The sequence below is a fragment of the Siphateles boraxobius genome, unplaced genomic scaffold (genome assembly GCF_051911475.1).
Source record: "Siphateles boraxobius isolate OS27281-9 unplaced genomic scaffold, OSU_SipBor_1 46, whole genome shotgun sequence".
In the NCBI taxonomy this organism is placed as follows: Eukaryota; Metazoa; Chordata; class Actinopteri; order Cypriniformes; family Leuciscidae; genus Siphateles; species Siphateles boraxobius.
In genome coordinates this window covers 15,944,966-15,968,772 of record NW_027509097.1, presented here as the reverse complement: position 1 = coordinate 15,968,772, position 23,807 = coordinate 15,944,966, and the positions used below count along the sequence as shown (strand labels likewise).

At 35.6% G+C, this 23,807-nt stretch overlaps 3 protein-coding genes across 3 annotated transcripts; 1 reads left to right on the top strand and 2 right to left on the bottom strand.

Annotated features, from left to right (window-relative positions):
* Positions 1-65: 65 nt before the first annotated feature.
* On the bottom strand, positions 66-4,045 carry LOC143710086 (regulator of G-protein signaling 9-like). The gene is made up of 3 exons (XM_077201013.1): positions 3,527-4,045; positions 1,287-1,705; positions 66-1,037 (listed from the first exon to the last, which is right to left on the bottom strand). The coding sequence occupies exons 1-3, from the start codon at positions 3,530-3,532 to the stop codon at positions 881-883; spliced, it is 582 nt and encodes a 193-aa protein (XP_077057128.1). The 5' UTR covers positions 3,533-4,045; the 3' UTR covers positions 66-880.
* On the bottom strand, positions 3,280-14,284 carry LOC143710082 (regulator of G-protein signaling 9-like). The gene is made up of 17 exons (XM_077201008.1): positions 14,086-14,284; positions 12,635-12,731; positions 10,078-10,128; positions 9,783-9,889; positions 9,448-9,499; positions 9,194-9,252; positions 8,914-8,990; positions 8,091-8,172; positions 7,889-7,951; positions 7,248-7,277; positions 7,086-7,147; positions 5,890-6,003; positions 5,658-5,773; positions 5,399-5,486; positions 4,971-5,109; positions 4,801-4,883; positions 3,280-4,666 (listed from the first exon to the last, which is right to left on the bottom strand). Exons 1-17 carry the CDS (start codon positions 14,149-14,151, stop codon positions 4,507-4,509), a joined length of 1,446 nt encoding a protein of 481 aa, XP_077057123.1. The 5' UTR covers positions 14,152-14,284; the 3' UTR covers positions 3,280-4,506.
* Positions 14,285-15,738: 1,454 nt separating this feature from the next.
* Positions 15,739-23,460, top strand: gna13a (guanine nucleotide binding protein (G protein), alpha 13a). Its single transcript, XM_077201009.1, has 4 exons — positions 15,739-16,085; positions 17,173-17,399; positions 18,377-18,427; positions 21,455-23,460. Exons 1-4 carry the CDS (start codon positions 15,806-15,808, stop codon positions 22,025-22,027), a joined length of 1,131 nt encoding a protein of 376 aa, XP_077057124.1. The 5' UTR covers positions 15,739-15,805; the 3' UTR covers positions 22,028-23,460.
* The last annotated feature ends 347 nt before the right edge of the window (positions 23,461-23,807 follow it).

Here is a 23,807-nt window from a genome sequence, read left to right as displayed (position 1 = left end):
AAAATAATAGTTATACTGAATGCTAAATATATGCCATACATGTACCAACTGCACATCAAAATAACTAACTTTGAGATGTTTTATTGAGGCACTTTCACAATTTAAACATGAGTCATGAACAAATTCACATTCTGAACTGTAAACATTTTAAAGGTTAAACATTCAGACAGCAAATGTGTACACACATTCTGTGTTACTCCCTTACTATTTACTTCTATGAAAATAACATTTCTTAAAGCGATTCACATTTATGCATGTTTTGCAGCTATATAAAACAGTGAACAAGCCAAGTACAAAATCTTTTGTTAACACAGCTAACCAAACTGACGACAGTTAAACAAACAAACAAAGCAAATCTCTTAAAATAAGGCCCCTTCAGTCGTCCAAGAACAGTGACATCAGAATACGAATTTATGTATATAAAACCATCATTAACTATAACCAAATAGTTTCATTGGCAACAATAACATGTAGGCACTACCTAAAAGCTATCAAAAATAACAGACAAGTCAGTTAGAGATGAGGTTACTTCATACATTACTAACCACAGCCTTCTCGGGGTTGTAAGACAAAATATTTATGACACAAGAATTGGTTCCGTGTATTCATTTCCTCTCTACACTCTTAGAAATAAATGTTCTTCATTAGCATCGATGGTTCCATGAAGAACCTGTAACATCCATGGAAACTTTTCTTTCCACAAAAGGTTCTTTATATTGGAAAAAGGTTCTTTAGATTTTTTAAATGTAAAGGTTCTTTTAAAAACTGATCTCTGACAGGTTCTTCGGGGAGTCAAAAATGGTCCTTTAACGGCATTGCTGCGAAAACCCTCTTTTGGAACCTTTATTTTTAAGAGTGCATAAACTCGTCTATGACTCTTCTATCTAGCTCCATCTTGTTTGGTGACAGTTTCCCATGGGCAAATTATTTCTTTCACGCCTCGTCTTGCTGCATCAGGACTATCATCCTCCTCATCTTCTGAATCAATGGGGTAGATGCGGCATTCAGGTGGGATGTCGACTTTGATTTGAAAAAAGCTGTGAAAGTAGATTGGTTATTTTTCATACACTTTTAGCAATTTCTGTAAATTACACAGTATTTAACTGTAAAATGAACTGTATTTTACTTTAGGACAGTTATACAGTATGTTACTGAATTTTAAAGTTGCATTGTGGGAAATATCCCCTTGGCGTCATTAAAATACAGTATTTTTCATTTACTGTAAATCGAAATATAGTATTGTAAAATCAGTCGGACCAAAATAAAATCAAAAAGCGAATACCAACTTTGCAATTCTTCTGGGCTGGGGTTGTGCTAGCGGCTCCTCTCCAAGCGGTTGTACTTTGCCTCCCCCTGAAACTACAGCACATTTCGGGGATAGGCTGGCAAAGACAGACGGGGCGTTGCATCCTCTGCGGAGCAGTCTGCTCAGTGACAGAGCCATACGAGACTTAGGGGCAGGTGGCTGGTACTCTTCCTCTGATACAGACGCCTCTGCAATAGATGGGAAATGGGAAGAGGAAGGCCCTCCGTTGTCATCAAACCTCCTCTCTGAGGCTGGAGTACTGTCGATGGCCACGCTGATGGGAGATGGGCAGGCAGCACTGTTGGGCAGTGTCATGAGCCCAGGGGAGGCAGTAGATTGAGCTTCACAAATGCCTGAATATACGGCCAGATGGGGCACAGGTGCTGTGAACCGGCAGAGCTGTAGGGCACAGTTCATGCAATGCATGTATTAGTATTAACGACCCTTTGTGTCAAACAACCTGGACTCTTTCAAATATAGACAATGCAATATACTCCATTCCTGACAGATTCTGCTCTTGGCCTCTTCCCTATACATCCAAGAAATAACTGAAACAGATATGTAGTGGATTTAAAAAGTCTGCACACCCCTGTCAAAATGGCTGGTTGTTTTTGTGATTTAAAAATGAAACAAAATAAATACAATCAGATTACAACACTCATTCTGTTTGGACAATATGACATACATTGACAAAAATATTGGGACACCTGACCATAAACCAACAGGAACTGTAATGACATCGTATTCTAAATATAGTCATTAAAATGGACTTGGTCCCCCTTTGCATCTATAACAGCTTCCACTGGAAGGATTTCCACAAGATTTTAGAGTGTTTCTGTAGGAATTTTTGCCTATTCATTACTATTCAGGCACTGATGTTGTACAAGAAGGCCTGGCTCGCAACCTCCATTCCAGTTCACCCCAAAGGTTCAACCAAGGCTCAACCAACTTTGCTTTTATGGACCTTGCTTTGTGCACTAGGTCCCAGTCAAGGGCCTTCCGCAAACTGCTCCCACAAAGTTGGAAGCATAGCATTGCCTAAATTGTCTTGGTATGCTGAAGCATTAAGATTTCCCTTCACTGGAACTAAGAAGCCTACCCCAACCCCTGAAAAACAGCCCCATACCATTATCCTTCTACCAAACTTTATGGTTGACACAATGGAGCCAGATAGGTAATGTTCTCGTGGCATTGGCCAAACCCAGACTCGCCCTGCTCCAGAGTCCAGTGGCAGCGTGTTTTACACCACTCCATCCGACTACATTGTACTTGGTGATGTGAGGCTTCCATGCAACAGGAAACCCATTCCATGAAGCTCCAACAGCAGTTTTTGTGCTGATATTAATGCTAGTGCTGGAAGTCTTCAGCTATGGAGTCAGAAGAGCGTTGGCAACTTTTATGCTATTAGCACTCGGTGACCCCCCGTTTTGTGACTTTATGTGGTCTTCCGCTTCGTGACTGAGTTGCTGTTGTTCCTAAACCCTTCCACTTTCCAATAATACCACTTACAGTTGACTGTGGACTATCTGGCAAGGATGAAATTTCATGAACTGATTTACTGTGAAGGTGGCATCATCACAGTGTGTCCCAATATTTTTGTCCATATATACAGTATACAAATGAGCAGTTGGTAAAATGCAATAGTAGCAGTTGGTGAAATTCATCCTGGATCATTTTAATCCATTAAAAAAAATACAATGTAGCCTACTGCAAATAAAAGAATTGCATTAGTGTGAGAGCAACACAAGCATGACATCTAGTGATCACAATACAAAATACGTCAGTTTTTCTTGGAAATATTTTCAAGGCACTGTTTTTACCATAAGCCTATATTTAAGACAATTATGCCGTTACACAGATAAGGCTTATGCCTAGTCTCAGACTAAAATGCACGTTTGAGCTGCTTTAACTGAAAGCAACTTACACCGATATATCTTAAAATATGTTTTGTCTCAATAAGCACATCAGTAATGTTTTTTTTTTAGGGTACATTTATTAAAACAAATTAAAAGTCCTAATTGAACTAAGGCCCTAATCCCGGCTTAATCCAATCCCTGTCTGTGAAACTAGGCCTTTGTATTATTTTTTATTTCAATTAATTTTTTTAAATATCTATGCTTTGCAAATCTTACAGAATTTCTCTCAGCTCACCTAATTTTTCTTTTTACTATTTTTCAGTGACATATTCAATAGAATGTTTTATTATTTTAATTTACTCACCTTCATGTTGTACTAAACCCATTTGACTTTATTTCTTCTGTCATACACAACAGGTCAGGTTTAGCAGAATATTTATGAAAGTGAATGGGGGCTAGAGGTTATCAAGCTTTAAAAGAAGACGTGTCCTGCACTGATACTGTTGCCTTGAAAATCTTGCTTGGCAGCCAAGGTCACCATTCACTTTCATTGAATGGTAATAAGCAGCTTGGACATCCTGTTCTTCTTCTATCTTATCCATATCTTCTTACGTGGTCTCGAAATACAGCAGGTCATGCCGGTTTCAAAACACATGAAAGTGAGTAAATTATGACAGGATATTTCAGAATTTCAGAACACAAAAAATTGCATGTTCATTTCCTATCAGGCCAGTTATTTTGACAAGTGGTAACTATGCACACACTGATGAGATACATGATGAGATACATGCACACTGTACATTTCACTTAAAAACAATCATGAATGACAAAGACACATGATGTGAACACAGATGTCAGAAATGGTTTTACTATATATTTCAATAAAGTAATGATTTACAAGGAGACCGCTACAAACATGGAACAAACATGAGACAAAAACGAACTTTAGTAATGAGAAGGGCAGCATCTGATAATTTTTGCACATGTATAAACATGTATTATACATGTATAAAGTTTTACAAAACATAAATATGACATAAAGGTTTAAAATTATTGTGAATGAGTAAACAAGTCTGGGAAAGAGTAACACACAATGGCCTACTAAAACACCAAATGGATTGCACAAATTGATGACATTTTAAAAATATATCAAGCAAGTTTTCAAAAAATAGAAATATCTGTGATATTACAGAGAGAGCATTAGCATAGCAACAAAATCTCTATTGCTCCATATAAACATATTGGCTTGCAAAATAGTTTATTGCTTTGACCAGAATGGTGGTTATCCTTTTTGTTTATCATAAATATTTGTTAAAATCGATTCTATTTTTGCTCGGTTTCCTTTCATTTTCTTTGTTTCTTTTCCAGTTTGCTCATGACCTGTGTGATGTCCACCGGTCCACTTGCTGCAAGTTTGGCTTTCTGTTCTTCCTCCTGCTGTCTCAGCATGATGGGACTCAGACTTGGACGCCTTCTCCTGGAATTCTGCTCCAACTGTGTCTCACTACAAGACATTAGAAAGGGATAAAGATCATTCTTGATGTCACATACGCATTATAAAGCAGTTATATATATATATATATATATATATATATATATATATATATAAAGAGGAACTAACAGAAAGGCACATCTAACCTGAATCGGTGTGCTTCGGGAACAACAGCCTTCTTCTGAGTTTCCTTAAACACTGGGGATTTGAGATATCGCCCATACGAGTCCTTAAACGCCAGATCATAGCTAACATTAATTTCATTCGTAAAGGCCACAAGCATTTGAGGTACAAAGTTTTACAAGAGATCAGATACCTTTTTCATGAGCATATAAATGTGAGTCTGGGCAGCATCCAGTACATAACGGTGAGGATGTGCCAAACCTTTCACTGTTATGTCCATTGTTTTGCCATCAATGTTGATCCAACGTGGAGCTCCACGAGCCAAAAAGGTCCTAATCAAATAAGAGTAAAAATGACTAATGCAATTATTTTGATTAATGGTTAAAACATGTAGAGAAAATGGAGAAAATACATTTATTTTAATATTTTACATAAAACTATGAAAACAGAGTAGTGTAAATGGCACCTAAGTGCATACTGTTATGTCTTTTACTCATTGGAGTGTTTTGCTTTTCTTTAAGCTTATTAAAGTTATATTGAATTTAGATTGAATTCACTTTTCTTCATCATCTTCGTGGACAAAACCGTGACTAATATAATATAATATAATATAATACTTACTTGTAAATTTGCTGAGCTTTTTCTTTCATTGTCTCTGCAGCACCCCATTTCAGATCCTCACATCCCTCCCAGAAGGCAAGATTCTCACCTATTAACCAATCAGATTATAGTCACAACCTCCCCTAATAAATGACAGTTATTGCAGTTTTGAATTTGAATATAAATCATTTAATTCCATTCTTAAAAAGGGCAGAACTCACTCAACAAGGCACCTAAAAAAAAAAGCCAACATTGTTAAATTTTTTTGAATAATACATACCACTGAACTCCTTTTTAAGGAAGAGGCGAAAATCATCCCTTCCCCGAGGGTCAGAAAGCAACTCTCCAAAGCTGAAAGTCCAGCGCTCCACTCGCATTTTAGTAGGGATCTCAACACTGTATGAACCAAACACACAGTACATCAAGTTTTTAAATGAGAAAAAAAATTGCTATTATTTAAAATAAAAATGTTTGTTTCTGACATTGAAACACTTTAAGAAATTGAAGCTCACTTTGGCATGTTGAGGTTCCAGTACGTAACATCATCCGTTAACCAGGGGTTACTTGGGAGGCAGGAGTGGAGAAATGGGTCATGCTCTTTGTATGTTATCGAATACTTAACAAGCCTGCAAAAGATTACAATAAAATTGAAAATAAATTGTAAAAATTATTAAAATACTCTTAGCTGTTAATGTTGTTTATATGTCTATGTGGTGTTTTTAATATGCTTTAAGACAAACCATGTGCAAATTCATAAGTCAACACCATTGCTGAGTATTTTCTCCTTAAAATGGCAGTGAACTAAAGACAGTCTCAAAAACACGGTTTGAAATCACTGGTGTTTCTGATGTCACAAACTACCTTGAAACCAATCACGTCAACGAGTGGATCTCTGAGCTGTGCTGCGTTCCAGTCCAAAATTGTCATGCCCTTCACTCGCTAACTTCCCTCCGTCTCGTTCACTCGGATGTCCGTCATTGCTTACGTTGCACGAGTGCCCACTACTGGCGGAAACTGCAATGGGCTGAACTGGAACGTCCTAAGCCCATGATCACTTGGAATCAGTTATGGAGTTGATTTATTATTTTAATTTTTGTTTTTGCAGAATCCAAATGTATATAGATGTGTTTGGGTTGTTTTAAATGAAAAACATCATAATTGGTGGTGGTGATTAGACGAGATCTGCGGTGACGTCACAATCGTGTTGCATTGTGGTATATGGAGCTGCCTGAAGTGTACATATGAAGTAGACTCGCTCCCTCGGTCAAAATCGAGGGAACGAGGGTCTGTCCATATAAACTTCCTTCGTCCACTTGACGAAATGGAACGCACTTCAAAATGGCGGCAGGGATTCCTCCGAGGGGAAGTGCTTAGGACAGTTCGCAAGTGCGTGTCTAAAAGTGGACTGGAACGCAGCACTGGTGTGAGTGAGTGGAGGCGGGGCTAATTTGCATATTCAGAGTTACATTCAAGCTTTTTTTCAAGGAAAAAAACATTTAAATATGTAATTTTGGTGATAAAAGATGAGTTTTAAGGAATACAATTATTGACTACACGGGGACTTTAAAGATATTTAATACAAATATATTTATATAATTATATATTATAATATTTTATATATTTAAATGATAAAGAATATGCTTTTTTAGTGCAGAATTCTTAATCTAATGCAAGTCATAACAGGAATTGTTCAAACACAGTAACATACGCTCCAATCGACACAGATGACTTCACCCTTGGTCTCATGATACACTGCTGCGTGAACATAATCTGCAAAAAAACAATGAATCGTTGGTCAAAAACGAACAAATTTTATATTTGATCATTGTCTTTTACAACTAAATATTTGAGCAAGTTCTTTGGTACTTACAATTCTTCTGTAGTAGTCAGGTGTTTTTTTCTGAAAAACAATTTTAGAAGCAGTTTAAATTCAAAGAAAGGGAATGGTGACTCATCTAGAAGATAGTGTTAAAAGCAAAATATTGACATTTGAACATGTTTGGGTTATGAGTGAAGAGAGAGTGAATATGGTTGCTTTGTGGACTTGAAATGTCATTTTAAAAGCAGGTATTCATATTTCAAATACACAGCGTCCAATTTATGATCCATTGAGAATGTGCTTTCATTTTGAAGTCATCTGATTACATGTGCTTCTACATGTAAGTTTAGGAATCAAATCTGTAGAAAAGAATGTGAGAAAGGGTGTAAGACAAGCCTATTTTATTGAACACAATGAGACATTTGGATTGCTAAACAGTGAGATTATGATCATTTAAATCCTATTGGAGATAAGCTGATATTCTAGAAATATCCTTGATAAGCCTAGCCTTGATAATCTCAGCAGTAATATCTGTTAATGTTGGTTATACAGTCCATTGTTTCATTACAAGATTCTTCATCAGACACACACTATTTTGAAAGTCTACTTTTTATAATTTTGCCATTTCTTTACAAAAAATGACCTATTTTGGCTCCTTAGAAGTTATAATTAATTGTCACACTTACCTTTACCTCCTCCAAATTGGGGTCGACCATCCTGTCAAGTCCATGGTCCATGGCACTAACCGTTCCGGGCTGTGAAAATAACACACTTATACTTAACTATAATGTCTTTCTAATGTTCTGAAGCTTTATGTGAGGAGCCTGACAGCAGATTTAGGAAAATAGCAAGATAATTCAAATTCCTTAAAATTCCAGTCCAGATTTAACTCACCGGTGGCCGATGTACAACCCAGTAGGCCCGTTCCTGACAGTCAAAAACCACCCGGTCAGGCTTCTTCCTCTCCTTACCTGCCCTATACAAATAGGCAATAGGTCTTGTTATATGCTGGCACAAATATTTTGACTATATAAATTACATATATATTGAAAAACAAATAAAAAAATCATTGGGTCTTGAAAACATCAAGAAAAGAATGAAAAGATGAAAAGAAAACACTTTTTCTCACAGTTTTATGCAAATAACAAAAATCAGGCATGCGGTTGCTCATTTAGAATATTCCAAATTTATGAACAAAGTAATGTGCATATCCACCTATTGTGAATCTTGCGGAAATGTTTTGGGAGAAGTTCTTGGGAGAAAGAGTGTATGTGCTGTCCGTACATAAAAAAAAGTAATTTTCTGGCAAAAAACATATACAAATAACAAATAATGTGTCGTCTTTATCCTGTTGTTTACTATATTTATTTGTTTTGGTTTTGGTTCTGAAGGCTGTGAAGACCTTTGAAATTACTGAAATCATTTGGCGAAGTGATATGGAGCTGTAATGCGGTCAAGATCTGCCTGGAACTACTTTCGCTGTGCGTTTCCATGAAAATAATTGCACACCTTAGAATGTTCGTCACGTCAACCAATCAGATTCGAACATACCCGTAGTATAAGTTAAAATAATTCACGTACTGAATTAGTGAATGAGACCACTGATCTATATAGAATGACATTCTATATAGATCAGTGAATGAGACCCATTCTTGGATTGATCCATGAAAAATCATAAATATTCTCCAATAGTTTAAGTAAAGCACGTGTGACCCACCTGTACTGCTCTTTGGCCTGCATTACAATAAAATCCCACTTGTGATTCATCCATTTATAAAGATTGTTGTACTCTTCCTGGGTTGAGAGACAGACAAATTTTATGTCATATGTATTTATTGTGTGTTTTACTTCCTAAGTATAGTAATTTGTCATGCAGTTTATTATAGTAAATTAAAAATCTTTTTATGCATTACAAAATAATAGGTTTTATTTTAGCAAAAGATTTCAGAGAAATTAATATATTTATTAAGACAATGGAGAATATGACGTGGTATTACCTGTTCATACAGCTCCAACATCCCTTTCTTGCGTATATTTCTCTTTGCCAAATAGATTGCTGGAAAATGCACATAAAAACATCTGACCTTGCCAATAAAAGCCAATTGAAAGATGTAATGTGACTCAACAAGAAAACAATTTATCAAATTCTTTATCTCAGACAGCTGTTTGAAAGCATGACGAATAACCTCACTGTGAATTATTGCTATGACAACCTATAAGCATGCATGGAAAATGAAAGATGATTACACACCATAGTCTGTGTCTTCCACTGGCCATTGCTGTGCAGGCCAAAAATATGGTGTCTGGAAAAAGAAATGTATGGGAAAAATGTAAAAGATTAGTACAAAGAAGCATTTACCTTGTGAAAAACAGAAAACAGAAACACTATGAAATATTAATAAAATTATAATGGCTTTCTATTGTAATATATATTAAAATGTAATTTAGTCCTGTGATGGCAAAGCTGATGAATTATTTGATGAATAGATTGTTCAAAAGAACAGCATTTGTTAGAAATAGATTTTTTTTTGTTACATTATAAATGTCTTTACTGTCACTTTTGGTCAATATAATATTTCAAGTTACCTGAAAGCGATACAGGGATGTGTCTGGTTTAATGATAAGTCTCTTATGATCTTGTAGTGGATAGATGTACCCAAACGCCACCAACATGGTCCCCATAGCTTGGGCCTCTAAACATTAAGTGTGAGAAAGTTACTTAATTTATCTAAGCAAGACCCAAATGAACAGTACCACATCTCACCCCATCATATTTTATAGCACTAGAATATATTTCTTCAAGCAGATCTGTAATATAAAGACCTTGACTGGGAGATATTCTTATCATTATTATACACAAAAAACAATGTACTTGACTTACCCAAAGCATCTATTTTTAACCGATTAGCAATCCATGCAACAATATCTTCCCCTGAAAGAACAATATATGCAATAAACAACATTTCAGAGGAATAAAAGTCTATCAGTGGGTGGGAAAATTGGCCATTAGATTGAATCTGCCCACCAGGATTTATCACTACACACACACCATGAGAGACTATAGAGAGAGAAGCAGGGTTACTATAATCAACTAAAACTAAAACCATAAGAAAATTAAGGTAACACATCAGTTTAGGGTCCAATTCTCACTATTAACTAGTTGCTTATTAGTATGAACACTTCTAGGATCTTTGCTGTTTATTAGTACTTATAAAGCGCATATTAATGCCTTATTCAGCATGACCATATTCTACATTTCTTAATCCAACCCAATACCAAAACTTAACAACCACATTACTAACCATTTATAAGCAGTAATTAGGAGTTTGTTTAGGCAAAAGTCAGAGTTAATAGTTAGTTAACAATGAGAATTGGACGCTAAAGTGTGACCAAAATCAATTACTTGAAATAAAATAAATGTTAACGGACATAAAATCAAATATAAAAAAAAAACTTTATTTCATTTAGTTTAACTTGATGTACTAAAATAACTAAAATTGAAATAAAAAAGAATAAAAACTATAGACCTTCTGTAACCCCAACCCTATTTAGCTCTGTGCTCGTTGTGTTCTGTCTTCCGGTTTGTTTTTCGACAGCATGAAGGTAAGATCTTACGGATTCATGAACGAACTGCGCATTTTAAAATATTCCCAGTCTACTGACATACTTATGACATCCGCATCCGCATCCAACATCGCAATGCTCATGACAACTTTTGTTAACTGTACAACAAGTTAATCCACTTCACCAGCAAATTACTCTTCGACGGCGAAGCCATATAGAAATATACAGAGCTACAGCAGTTTATCTAGGGCATTAAAAAAAAACACTTTCACTAAAATTTAAATGGAAATATAATTTTTTTCCCCGAAATATACAAAAAAAAACTCTCAGTGATATTAAAATAATACTGGAGAGAAGTCTCATGACGTTAAATCAATACTAATATAAGCATATACTGTATGTATGAAACATAATGAGAAACTAAAAGTGACAGAGAGGAGTATATGTGAAAGAAACGCTAAATTGGAAGCAAAAATAGAGTCTGAGATTAAGTATTTAATTTATATACAATTTATACTGTAAGTATAATTTATATTTATTCATTTAGCAGGCTTTCGAGTAAGAGATTCATCAAAAGCATTACAGGCAACACAACAGTGAGTATTAGACACACAACTAAGGTGCATTCTTAAAATAGGTATCACACTATGACTTGGTCCTCCAGTGTGCATCCCGCTGAGGTCCTCGTGATAGGAGACTAATGAGAAGATCTCTGCAGGGGTGAATCTGAGTGGCTTCATTAGTGCCTGCTAGCCTGAAGAGCATACCATACCATTTCAATGAATTTTTAAATAAAAACCTTTCCAATAAATCAATTATATATATAAATGCTGTGAAGAATCACAGGCTCCAATTAAGTTTAAGGGGTTAGTTTACTCAAGAATGAAATTTCTTTAATTAATTAAACAACCTCATGTCATTCCAAACCCGTAAGACTTTCGGTCATCTTTAGAATACAAATGAAGATATTTTTAATGAAATCTGAGTGCTTTCTGTCCCTTCATTAACAGCTACGCAACTACCATTTTCAAGTCCCAGAAAGCCTTTAAAGACATCATAGAGTAATCCATGTGACTCCAGTGGTTTAACCTCAATTGTATAAAAAAAAACCCAAGTGCTTTGTGCAAAAAAAAATTTTTAACCACTTTATTTACATATTAATATATTGTCAATCACATGTTCACGACAGCACTATGTCCAATACGTGTTGTATTGACGTTGTTACGTGAACACGCGTAAATAATGTGGTAATTATGAGGGGGTTTTTTTGCTTCATGAAATTGAGGTTAAACCGCTTAACATGACTTTAATGACATCTTTCCTACCTTTCTGGGGCTTGAAAGTGGTATTTGTGTATGTGTCCCTTCAAAGCTCTCAGATTTCAATAAAAAGATCTTCATTTGTGTTCCGAATCTTAACGAATGTCTTGAGGGTGACATGAGGGTGAGTAATGAATGACATTGTTGGGTGAACTAACCCTTTAAGCAGTGTAGTTTATGTTGCTGTATGTAATTGGCTGGCAGCATTTAAGACCAAGAGTGGAGATTACAAGAGCTCTCCTTCCTGAAACCATGCAGTCTAGAGGAGAGAGTCATTGCAGCCAGCCATTACTGCTCAAAGGTTGTCATGGCAATAGATTCTTCAGTCTCAGACCCACATAAACAGCCTCTAAATGCATTGACCGCACAGATGACTAGCACTCCAGAGGAGTAATACAATTGCAAAAATCAATACAAATTAGTAGGTGAGCCCACTACCCTTCACTATAGATGCTGCGTCTCACATCTCACATTTGTCTTCTAGTTTTTCTAAAGATTCCTTCTTGAGTAATAGTACCAACTGATGTAAACGGCAGCCATTTTTGATGATCTCACCTGTTATTGCATGTGGGATGGTTGTGATAACAAGCCTCTGGGTCTGGGATTTCACTCCAGTTTTGGGGTCCTGCATCTCCAACACCACAGTCTCCACCTAACATGCAAAAAATGGGACATGATCATGCAACGTTTTGAGAATTCAAAATCTATGATGACAAATGTCCTTCTAGGCCTTTTTATCTTGTGGCAGCCTGTGTGCACGTCTCACTAAATTATTCCACCGTGAAGTCTTCCCTGCTGGTTTATGGTCTAAAGGGGCTGCGGCTGACCCCTTTGAAATATACTCAGTGATTGATTTGTGACTCAGCTGTTTGAAGTTTTTCATGCTTTGTCAGGGTCTCTCTTTTGAAGACTGTTGTGAACTCATGCTACACCCTGCTATGGATCACAGAAAGCTCTTGGCCGAGTTATTGGGTCATTATCAGTGCATTGGTCAAGAGCAAAGTAGTGCACCAATAATATATGGTCTAGTGGATCATACTGTCGGTTTGAAGGTTTGAAGTATCTTTGCGATAGAAGAGGGACTGCATTATACCAGAGGCTCATGACAAAGCTATACTAATACTATTAGCACACAGTGACCTTTTCTGAGAGTAAGCTGCTAATAAACAATTAACACCTAACAATCCAAAAAGTGTTTTTATTATTAGGTCATAACATCTTTAGAATCCATTTGAATTGTAAAAATGTGTTTAATTTATAAATTGATTTTATGAGTTTATTATTATTTTTTTTTATTTTAGTTATTAATACAGAAATTTAACCTTAAAGTTGATTTGTAAATTAATATGTATAATTTCAATCGTTTCATACCTGAATTGTTGTGGGTCAGAAGTAATAATAAAATATATTTTGTAACTGGAAAACATTTAAAATATATACCTAGGAAGCAGACAAAAAAAAGAAAAAAAGAAAACAATGTACATGGAGCGTCAAATCGTCAATAAAAAAAATCCTGACTTGAAAACAACGTACAATAAAAGCAACAACAATTAAATCAATCAAAACAAACATGACAAACGCAATTTACTTTGCCATTTTAATCAATCTAGTTAATTAAAAAGTTCCTCTGTGACCAAAACATGGACACATGGATAGTGCAAAATAATAGGGCTAATTTCTGATATAGTCAACAATATTTTTTATTAGCATATAGAAAAAGATGCTTTAAAATTCTGAATGGATGGAATAGATGGAAATGACCACTGAAAGTGAAATGGGCAGCTTTAATTAATCCTGCACGACAATATGAATTCAAGTTGCCTAATTGTATTGGTCTGCTCAATTACACTTTACAGGACCAAGACCAGCAAAAATATCATGAGACCTTAAGGCTTGAAATACTATTTGTTAGATTATATAAATGAAATGTAACAGTAATCTTATCTCATTGGCGAGAACGTAAATAACACAGATGGTGATGAGCCATGGATGGAGCTCCAACCCACCTTCTTCAGGCATGCCATGCGCGGTCTATAACGCTGCCCATGGTCCCGCACATTCTTTATGGTCATATTCGCTTCTTCACGCCAGATTCTTGAAGCTCGTAGACGAGGGAATGAAATGGGAAATACTCGGGAGGTAATCGTACTATCGTTTTGACTATGTCTAATCTATAATCATCACGATGCACACAAAGACGATGACTGTGTGAGCCAATCAGGTAACAGCTCAGAACCTGTACGCAGAAAGCAGTGATAACACTAACACGTCATCTCCGGTAGATGGCGCTCGTGTCGTTGTTTTCACATGAAAGCACCTGAGGATGATGATGTGCCTCACATTCTCTGATGTGCATACAAACTGTACACAATCAAAATGGAAACAAAGCAAAAGCCTCAGAGCTGGATTTAAGATTATAGTCCATAAACCATGTATTGTGCGTATCTTCTAAATATAAAAAAGTTTTATTGAGAAGAAAAAGTAAATGACATTTGAAGGCAACATGTTTTATATTAAAGGGACCGTTCACCCAAAATGTAAATTATCTCGTCATTGAACACAAAATAAGATATTTTGAAAAATGTTGATAACCAGACAGTTGATGGACCCAATTGACTTCTAGAAAAAAGAATGTGGAAGTTAATGGGGTTCGTTAACTAATTAATCAACTGTTCGGTTACCAACATTCTTTTTAAAATATCTTCTTTTGTGTTCTTCAGAAGAAAGAAACGCATACAGGTTTGGAACAACTTGAGGGTGAGTAAATGATGAAAGAATTTCCATTTTTGGGTGAACTATTCCTTTAGTTATTTGACCAACTGGGGCATTCATTAGCCTATTATTACCTTTTGAAATTTGTAATTAAAAAATAATATTGCTTGTGTTTTTGTAATTCGAGGAGGTATTGCTATAAAAGTATGTAGCAGACTTTATTCTCATGGCTTGATACCAAGTTCAGACACTAAAACTTTATTACACCAATTATAAATTCATTATTTACACAATGGCAATTCCAGATGAAAAGGATCCTAACAGGATGGAAATAAAAACCTATAGTTAGACACTGCTCTGTGAGGGATTGGGGGTTGGTTTACATTAGATATAAACATCTTTTGAAATATTGATCACTGGAATTTTACCAAATGTAAGACAAACCAATAAAAAAAATATATTTTTTAATCAAAACCATTGCTATAATATTGAAAGATGTCATTAAAGAACTTACTTTTGCTAGTTAAATTGACATTGCAAAATATTTACAGGATGAAGTGGTATGCATATGTAAAAATAATAAAATTGTTAGAATTTATTTGATTGCAGAAAATGAACATATAAAGACATAACCTGTAATACCTATAAATTCGGTAGTTTTCAAGTCAGAGTTGGTGTTAGGGACATGGCAAAATGGCAACATCCACTCAAACCAAAGTAATGAAATTGATATGTTGATATGTTCACTTTATTATCAACTGTGTTTAAAGAACACTGCACTATTTTTTATATTTTATCCAATATATTAGGACATGCTGTGGAATGAAAATAGGAATGGCCTATTATATAAATACTCAATAAAGCTAAATGATAAAAAATAGCTGACAATGTATTTTTTTAAATAATTTTTATAACATTAAACCACACCCGGGTATCCGCCCATTTTTGCGGAACACGTGAACGCGCCGCGCGCGGCACTGCGAGTGATGTATCCATGAAGTCGTTACTACAAAGATGGCGGATTTCCTGCCCTCCCGGACTGCTATAGTTTGTATTCCCAATTGTCTTCTCTCCAACGGCGAAATTGATCAAATTAGGAAGTCTAAGGAGATCGACAAAAGCCTGTCTCGAGAGAAGACTTACGTGAAGAAACTGGTGAAGATCTTGCTGTTAGGAGCAGGCGAAAGTGGCAAGTCAACTTTCCTCAAACAAATGCGCATAATTCATGGGCAGGACTTCGATCAGCGGGCCAAAGAAGAGTTCCGGGCTACAATCTACAGCAATGTTATCAAAGGTACCACGGCAAGAACTTGAAATCGAGAGAGACGCGTTCATTATTGAAAATGAACGGTCAAAGTAATTTCAGCGGCAAGTGAAACTGTTTGTCGATTCCTTTCACGTAACGTAGCAAACTTTCGATTGCTCACCCAGCCCATAGACGACGCGAAGGCCAGTGCTTTTAAATGTTGCTATTGTTCAACCCCTGTTTTACATTGTCAGATAACAATTTTGACTAAGGAAAATGAAACGACTGTTTTTAAAAAACATTTGTGTTTGTAGACTATGTTCAAGTTTCACATATAACCTTTCAGAAAACTTGGCGCCTCATAGAGAAAGTGCAGAGTACAGCGCCTACTTTTGGTCTGGGTTAACTTAGTCATCTTTATGTGTGATTGTTTTATGACATATTCTGATAAGTGTACCTCAATATACCACTGATTCCTGAGACATACATGAAAAAACATATATATATATATATATATATATATATATTCAGCCATGCTTACATTTTCAAACAAAATGCTTTTTTCATTGCCTCAACATGAGTCAACATCATTAAATACAAATTAATTTAAATAAAAATTAAACATTTATTTAATATTTATTATAGATATTTATCCACTTCCATGAATTAATGGATATACAGATTATTTAATACGTACAGTTAAAACATATAGGCTACCATTTATTAAATGTAGAGCTACTAAAATTAGCTACTTAAAGATATGGGAAATGACCTAAAAGCCCTAACAATTTCTTTACAATTTGAGTGATGAGGTTGACATTCATAGAACAGTTGTTTTTAATAACTATGTTTGTTTTGTATATTTCTTAATTTAATTATAAAATGCATTAGGACTCAAATGACCTTGTTGACCTCATAAAAAAGGGAAATATGACCCAAAAAAAGCTTTTCAGGATGGAGACAGACTATGATTTTTCATAAATTTGATTGTGTTGACTAAAGGAGACATTATGGTCTGAGGATACATAACTGTTTCATTTTCTTTTTTAAAGTCATTATGTCAGCAGCCTCAAGTTTATTTTTATAGTATCCTGGTTACTGCAAAATGTCTATCTCTTATGGGTGTCCTGTTTAGGTGTCCGGGTGCTGGTGGATGCCCGTGAGAAGCTGCACATCCCTTGGGGAGACCCTGAGAATCAGGTTCACGGGGAGACAATTATGGCCTTTGACACTCGCTCGTCCTTGATGGCCAAAGGGATGGTGGAGACCAAAGTCTTTCTGAACTACCTGCCCACCATCTCTGCCCTGTGGAAAGACAGTGGTATTCAGAATGCCTATGACAGACGAAGAGAGTTTCAGCTGGTAAATTAAATGATCACTCATAATTATATATTTATTATTAAACCTTCTAAATTATTGTGCATCTTTTTCATTTGTTCTTAGTCACCAAGAAGTAAAGTTTTGGATCTAGAATCAATCTTTTTCATAAGATTCGTGTAATTGTGGGGGTTGTGATCTTGAAGGAATGTTGATCTGTTGTTAAATAGCTTGGTATTCTGAATCAAGGCAGATAAGCACAGTGTACTTGCATAATTACTCCTATCACGCTTGTGTGCCACCAGCTGTACACTCCATACACAAAGCATTAATCATGGTGTAATGCCTAGGCTACATATTTTTCATACATTTAAAATGTAATTTAGGGGCCATTCTTGAATTTATTGGACTGATGATGCAAAAGGGAACTTAAGTTTGTGTTTGCTAATATTGACAGTGATTCAAACCTGAGAGTAATTCACCAGTATGAGTTAAACACAAATAAGGTGACTTGTTAGTCATGACAGTGAGGGTGTTCTGTCTAGCTTCAGTTCAGTTTGCATGTCAGTTATGAAGATAGCATCATTCATGTTCAGGGGTAGAACCCTTGTGACTTAGATTAGGATTTAGCTAATTTTCCAACTAAAAATCTCCATTGTTGTACAGGTTGTGATTAGCATGTTTATCTGTATTTATTCAGTGATAAACATTAATTTATTTGGTACATTTAAGCCAGTGACTAAGTAACTTCTCTACCTAAGGTTGATTTGCATACTTCACAAAGCAAACCAGTAGAGTCCACAATGCTTTGCTTTGTTTTCCTGAAAACTCACTTACCAGTTTTTGCTTACGAGGGCCAGAGTAATTTAGCAAATTAGTATAACATAGTGTTTAAATATAGTGGCAGGAGAGGGTAAAAAAATAGACCTTATTGGGGCTCAACACAAAGTCAAAGTTTAACCTTCTGCACCACAGTTCACATAACACGTACCCAATTATGATTGTCTTTTTTTTCTTTTTAGGGTGAATCTGTGAAATATTTCCTGGACAATGTGGATAAACTTGGACAATCGGTAAAAAGAAATAGTGTTTCTTAAATGTTAATGTCATCATGTACCGGTATCCAGAGCACAGGGTAATTGGTATCATACCACTATGTACATGATACAATTTAATGACGCTTCTTAAAATGAACAGGGAAAAAAGCTGATTTTTTTTATTTATTAGCAAGGTTATCAATGTTTTTTTGGATCCATAGTCATCAGGTTGGCTGATATATTGTTTTTTACGTGTACTGATTCATTGCATTGTAATTTGGTACAGGTTAGGGGTGGGTGATATGACCAAAATCTTATATCACAATAAAAGTTATTTTATTTCACAATATAGATCACAATATACCTATTTGTGGTTGAAATAAGGTTATATCAAAATTCTAAGTGTCATTTAGAATTTTGATTTTACAGCAATAACTAAAAGTTATCAAGCCTACTGTATAAATAAAATAAAATAAGAACAAATAATCTAATTACAAACAGTGGGGCAAATAAATATAATAGATCAAAGAAACAAATGAAAAGCTGCAAGCAGCGATACTGGGCCAAGCATTGAAGTAAAATGCAAAATACGAAGCCCGTAAAGCACAAAGAAGAGAAATGGATTTCACATGGATAATTGATGTGAAAATAAGAAGTAACAATATGAGCAACAGAAAAAAGGGGCAGGACAAAGAAGAACTGAACAGACCCAGTATGACATCCTCTGTATATATCTACGCATCTGTTTTTTCCCCCAAATGTTTACGTTCATGTCTTTACATGTCTTATGCCGTTTCACATTGAGTGCAATGCATTAAAGCAAAGCGAATCGCAGACGAATGGTGCTTTTACGGCAAATGCGAAACGATTGATTGCCTTTGGCTAATTCACGCCTGCACTATAGGTGGCACTGACCGAGAATGCATTTTGGCTCATATATTTATCTTGTAGTTTTTCCATTTGATTTAACCTTGTCCACTGCAAATTAAGATAAACAAAGTGGGGTTTACTCTAGAAACACAAATGATCTATAATGCTTATGAGACCTTACAAGAATTCTTTTGACTAAATGCATCAACAATCGCAGCTGGGTAACAGGTGCATTAGAGCTACAATTAGCATCAAGCTACACATCACCATTTATGAGATTATTACTGTTTAGTAACATGAGCCACATGAATTTTTATTTCTTAGATCTATTCCTCTAACCAACGACAGCATTTCTTGGTTCTGTGAAACATAGTAAAGCCAATGTAACTCCTATATCGAGTAGAAACAAAGAAAGCTCGGCTGAAGTTTTCAGGCCTTCCCGCTCTCTAACATCTCTCCAGCACTGAAAAGCTTTTCCAATATTAACATGGGTTCTAAATCTTGCCTGATGGTAAACCTTTTCCCCCTACAATGTCACGATACGATACGCATCACGATACTAAAGCCACGATACAATACGCATCACGATACGAATCAATTTGGGATTTAAATTTATTTTGAGCAGAGTTTACTAACAGTAATATGTTTATTGAATAAACAGTGTTATAACAGTTGTGATAAACTATTTAGTTTTTGTCATTAAAAAACAATGAGAGTTAAATTAAATAAGTGTTGGAATGTGCACCAAACAAAGTAATTTCTTTACATTACGTTGAAATCATTTTAAACAAATAAATACAATAGAATAAAGATAGCCTACTAATAAAGAGAAAAGTTTTTAAATAGCTCTAGCACTAGCATTGAGAAATACTACAGAAACTTAATAAAGTAATTAAATGTAAAATAACATTGGGTAGTATTTTAGTCCTGACTAAATTAAATACATCGTCTATAAATCCAGATTCCTTATTATTAAAGCTATCTTTTGTTGTTTTGACAACAATATTAATGACAGACACATATGGCTGCTGTCACTTTAAGAGTTAGTGCACGGATCCTTTTTTCATTATACTGTCACATGCAAATTATATTTTATGTACTTAAGACATAACCGACTGTGTTGGATACTCACCAAGACCGAAATTTTTGACATCATTTCGCTTGTTTTTGTCTGTAAAAGCGATATAATCCGTGAAAAAGAACTTTTGTCACTCACAGGCTGTTTGTGAGGTGGTTTTACACTATGTATGCATGCAGAGAAAACCATTTCTCAGAGAGCGTGCGAGTACTGAATAGTTTAAAATCGCTTGAATGTTTAGTTTGGTAAGACTTAAAAAGATGAGCGAATGGTAAACTTAAGTGACAATGCAATGCTGGCCCGAATAGGCAAGTGAATATTCCGTCATGTCCCAACTCCTAAAAGCGAGAGTGTATATCAACGCCTTCAGCGCGTTTGATTCTTATCTTGAGCAACACATCTTGAGTGACAGACGCGGCACAGCTGAACACTCGCGCTGTTTGTGAAATTGTGTCTTGCAGAATGTTTTAAAATGACTAATTCGATTTTATAACCTGTATGGATTAATTTACTAATACAATCTACATGCTAAAGTGAATCAATGTTTGCGGGAATTTCCAGCATTATAAGTGGGAGACCTGCGGGAATGATTAGAATAATGCGTAATACTTGCAATCTCATGTTGAAATTCGAGCCCTGAATTGGCTATATTCAGTTGCTATATGCAGTTGCTGTATCGATACGCGCATCGTCAGGAGTCCATGACGATGTATCGTCGTATCGATATTCTGAGCACAGCCCTAGTAATGTCTCTGATTGCTGCAGTCTTTTTGCTTATGTCCTGCTTGCTCACTCTCTCCCCCCCCCCCCATCATGAACGTAAACACTAGCAAATATTCACAAAATTGTTTGTTTGAGTGTTGATTTCAATTTTCAACAGCATTTCTCAGAATCACCTACTGTACCTTCAAACTGGCAAGGCTTAAAACACAGCACTGCCACAACCATGATCCGTGAATCTATACCTTTGTTAGTGTGCATGTAGAGAATTTCTACATGTATATTGACTACCGTTATATCGCTCACCTCTAATATAGGTACAACATTTTTAAAACTGTTTTAGTATTTGGATTAGTATTATGCCTGTCTGATGTTTGTTTCCATTTAATCTGCAGAACTACTTGCCCTGCCAAAAGGATATACTGCTGGCACGAAAACCCACCAAGGGTATTCATGAGTACAACTTTGAGATCAAGAATGTACCTTTCAAGATGGTGGATGTGGGAGGGCAGCGGTCGGAGCGCAAGCGATGGTTCGAATGCTTTGATTCGGTGACCTCCATCCTCTTCCTAGTCTCATCCAGCGAGTACGATCAGGTGCTCATGGAAGACCGCCAGACCAACAGGCTCACGGAGTCGCTCAATATCTTCGAGACTATAGTCAACAACCGCGTCTTCGCCAACGTCTCCATCATTCTCTTCCTCAATAAGACAGACTTGCTGGAAGATAAAGTTCAGAACGTGAACATCAAGGACTACTTCCCCGAGTTCACAGGGGAGCCCCACGATCTGCAGGATGTGCAGAAGTTCCTGGTCGAGTGCTTCCGCAACAAGCGTCGAGAACAGCAGCAGAAGCCCCTTTACCATCACTTCACCACCGCCATCAACACAGAGAACATTCGCCTCGTCTTCCGTGATGTCAAAGACACCATCTTGCACGACAACCTTAAACAGCTCATGTTACAATGAAAGGCACCAATTGGCCTTTAAGAACATTCCATTTTAATTAGGGGTTTACTTTATTTAATACAAAGTACTAGTGGTTCAATACATATTGTGGTTGAAGAAAAATGGATAGGATAATTGTGCAAACATATTTTCTTTTTTGATTAACATTACGTCATATATAAGCAAAGAATTTGATATAAAAGCAACCTTTTTTTAGCTGCTTGTAGCCATATCAAATATGCCATGGAATGGTCCTCAGTTATTCACCAAAATGCTGTAATTATGATCGTTTACTGTATGTTTATGAGCGCATAGTTTTGTTTAATGGAACAGTCAACACTCCTTTAGCCCTTAGGCTTAACACCTATTTTTGGATAAAGCTTTTTTTCAAAAAGAAATCGTGAGAACTCAGGGCTTTCAATTCTTAAATCAAAGAGCTCTTCTGCACCAGGGAACATGTTTTTTTTTTTTTTTATGTGTGTGTGTTTTTTTTTTAAATGGGCTTGGTCTGGTTATATTGTCTATTTTTTTGGTAGAAGAACATGGTTTCACTGCCTTTGTCTTCCCACACTCAAAATGCCTTTTTGTTGCACTCTGATCATGACAATAATGTTGTACAATTAAGGTACTTTTGTATGAAGTACTTAATTGTCATTTATATGTAAAGGGAAGGTGTCTTTGCCATTCAAGCCTGTACGGAAGATCTGTACATACAATTTCTTTTGCTCTGACAGTTTTCATTTTCTCCTGAGCTTTATATTTTACACACTAACGTAATACCATACTTTACTGTATTTTTCTAAAAGCCCTGAACATCGATATACAGTAGTCAACATTTGAAGTTCATCAAAGTTGTCCTAAGATAATAATGGCTATTGTTCAATATTAATGTATAACGTTGATGAAAGGTATTGATTCTCTTCAAATGTTGACTACTGTATATTTCTTTCCTATATATTTTTATTTTTATGAATTCACTTTAAAAACAGAAAGTTGCCTTGTGTATTTGCTCCTGTGTAGGTTAAAGTGGACAGCTTTAGCTCAGGGTTTTGTAAAATGACTGTTAAAGCAGTCCAGGTGCCTTTCTGTGTATTGGTTACTACAGACATTGTAGTTTTTGTTTTGTTTTACAGGCCAAGCGAAAGCCTTGCCTTAAATGTCTGTAGATCAACCAAAGCTGGTTTGATAAGACAAATTGAAATGTTGATTGAGAGACTAAGTCTTAAAGTAATCTTAAAGAAAACAAGCACTGTAATCTGACTGTTGGTAGTAAATTGATATTAACTGATTGCCTGATTTAAAGGTCTTTATGTATAAAATCTGTAAAAGAATTTGCTTATTCAATGTTGTGTTTCTTTGTAATGGCCATAATCATTTGCTTTTGTATAGTGTTTTCTTATTGTTTTTTGTTGATCACATTTGTTTAATTCTCTTTATTAAATCTGATTATTTTATCAGAGTGGTTCTTTTCTTTTTTTTCTGGTGACTTGTCATTTCAGTGAAAAAAGAGGTTATATCAACCCAGCATCCCACTTTTAAAACATCCTATCAAATCTGATTAAAATTCCAGTTCCCATGTAGATTTTGTTTTAGAAATCATGCTTTTTCATGCTTTATTTAATAACTGCTACTTTTCTAAAGATGATGTGTTTAAGATGTCTTTCAATTCAATATTTTGTTATTGAATTATGTTTGAAATATCACTAATTATAAATGGGATTAATTACTCACCCGGTTCCAATAGTATTATAATATTTGGCTCTATATAAAATAGAATATGCTTTTAGTTGTTTGTAATTAA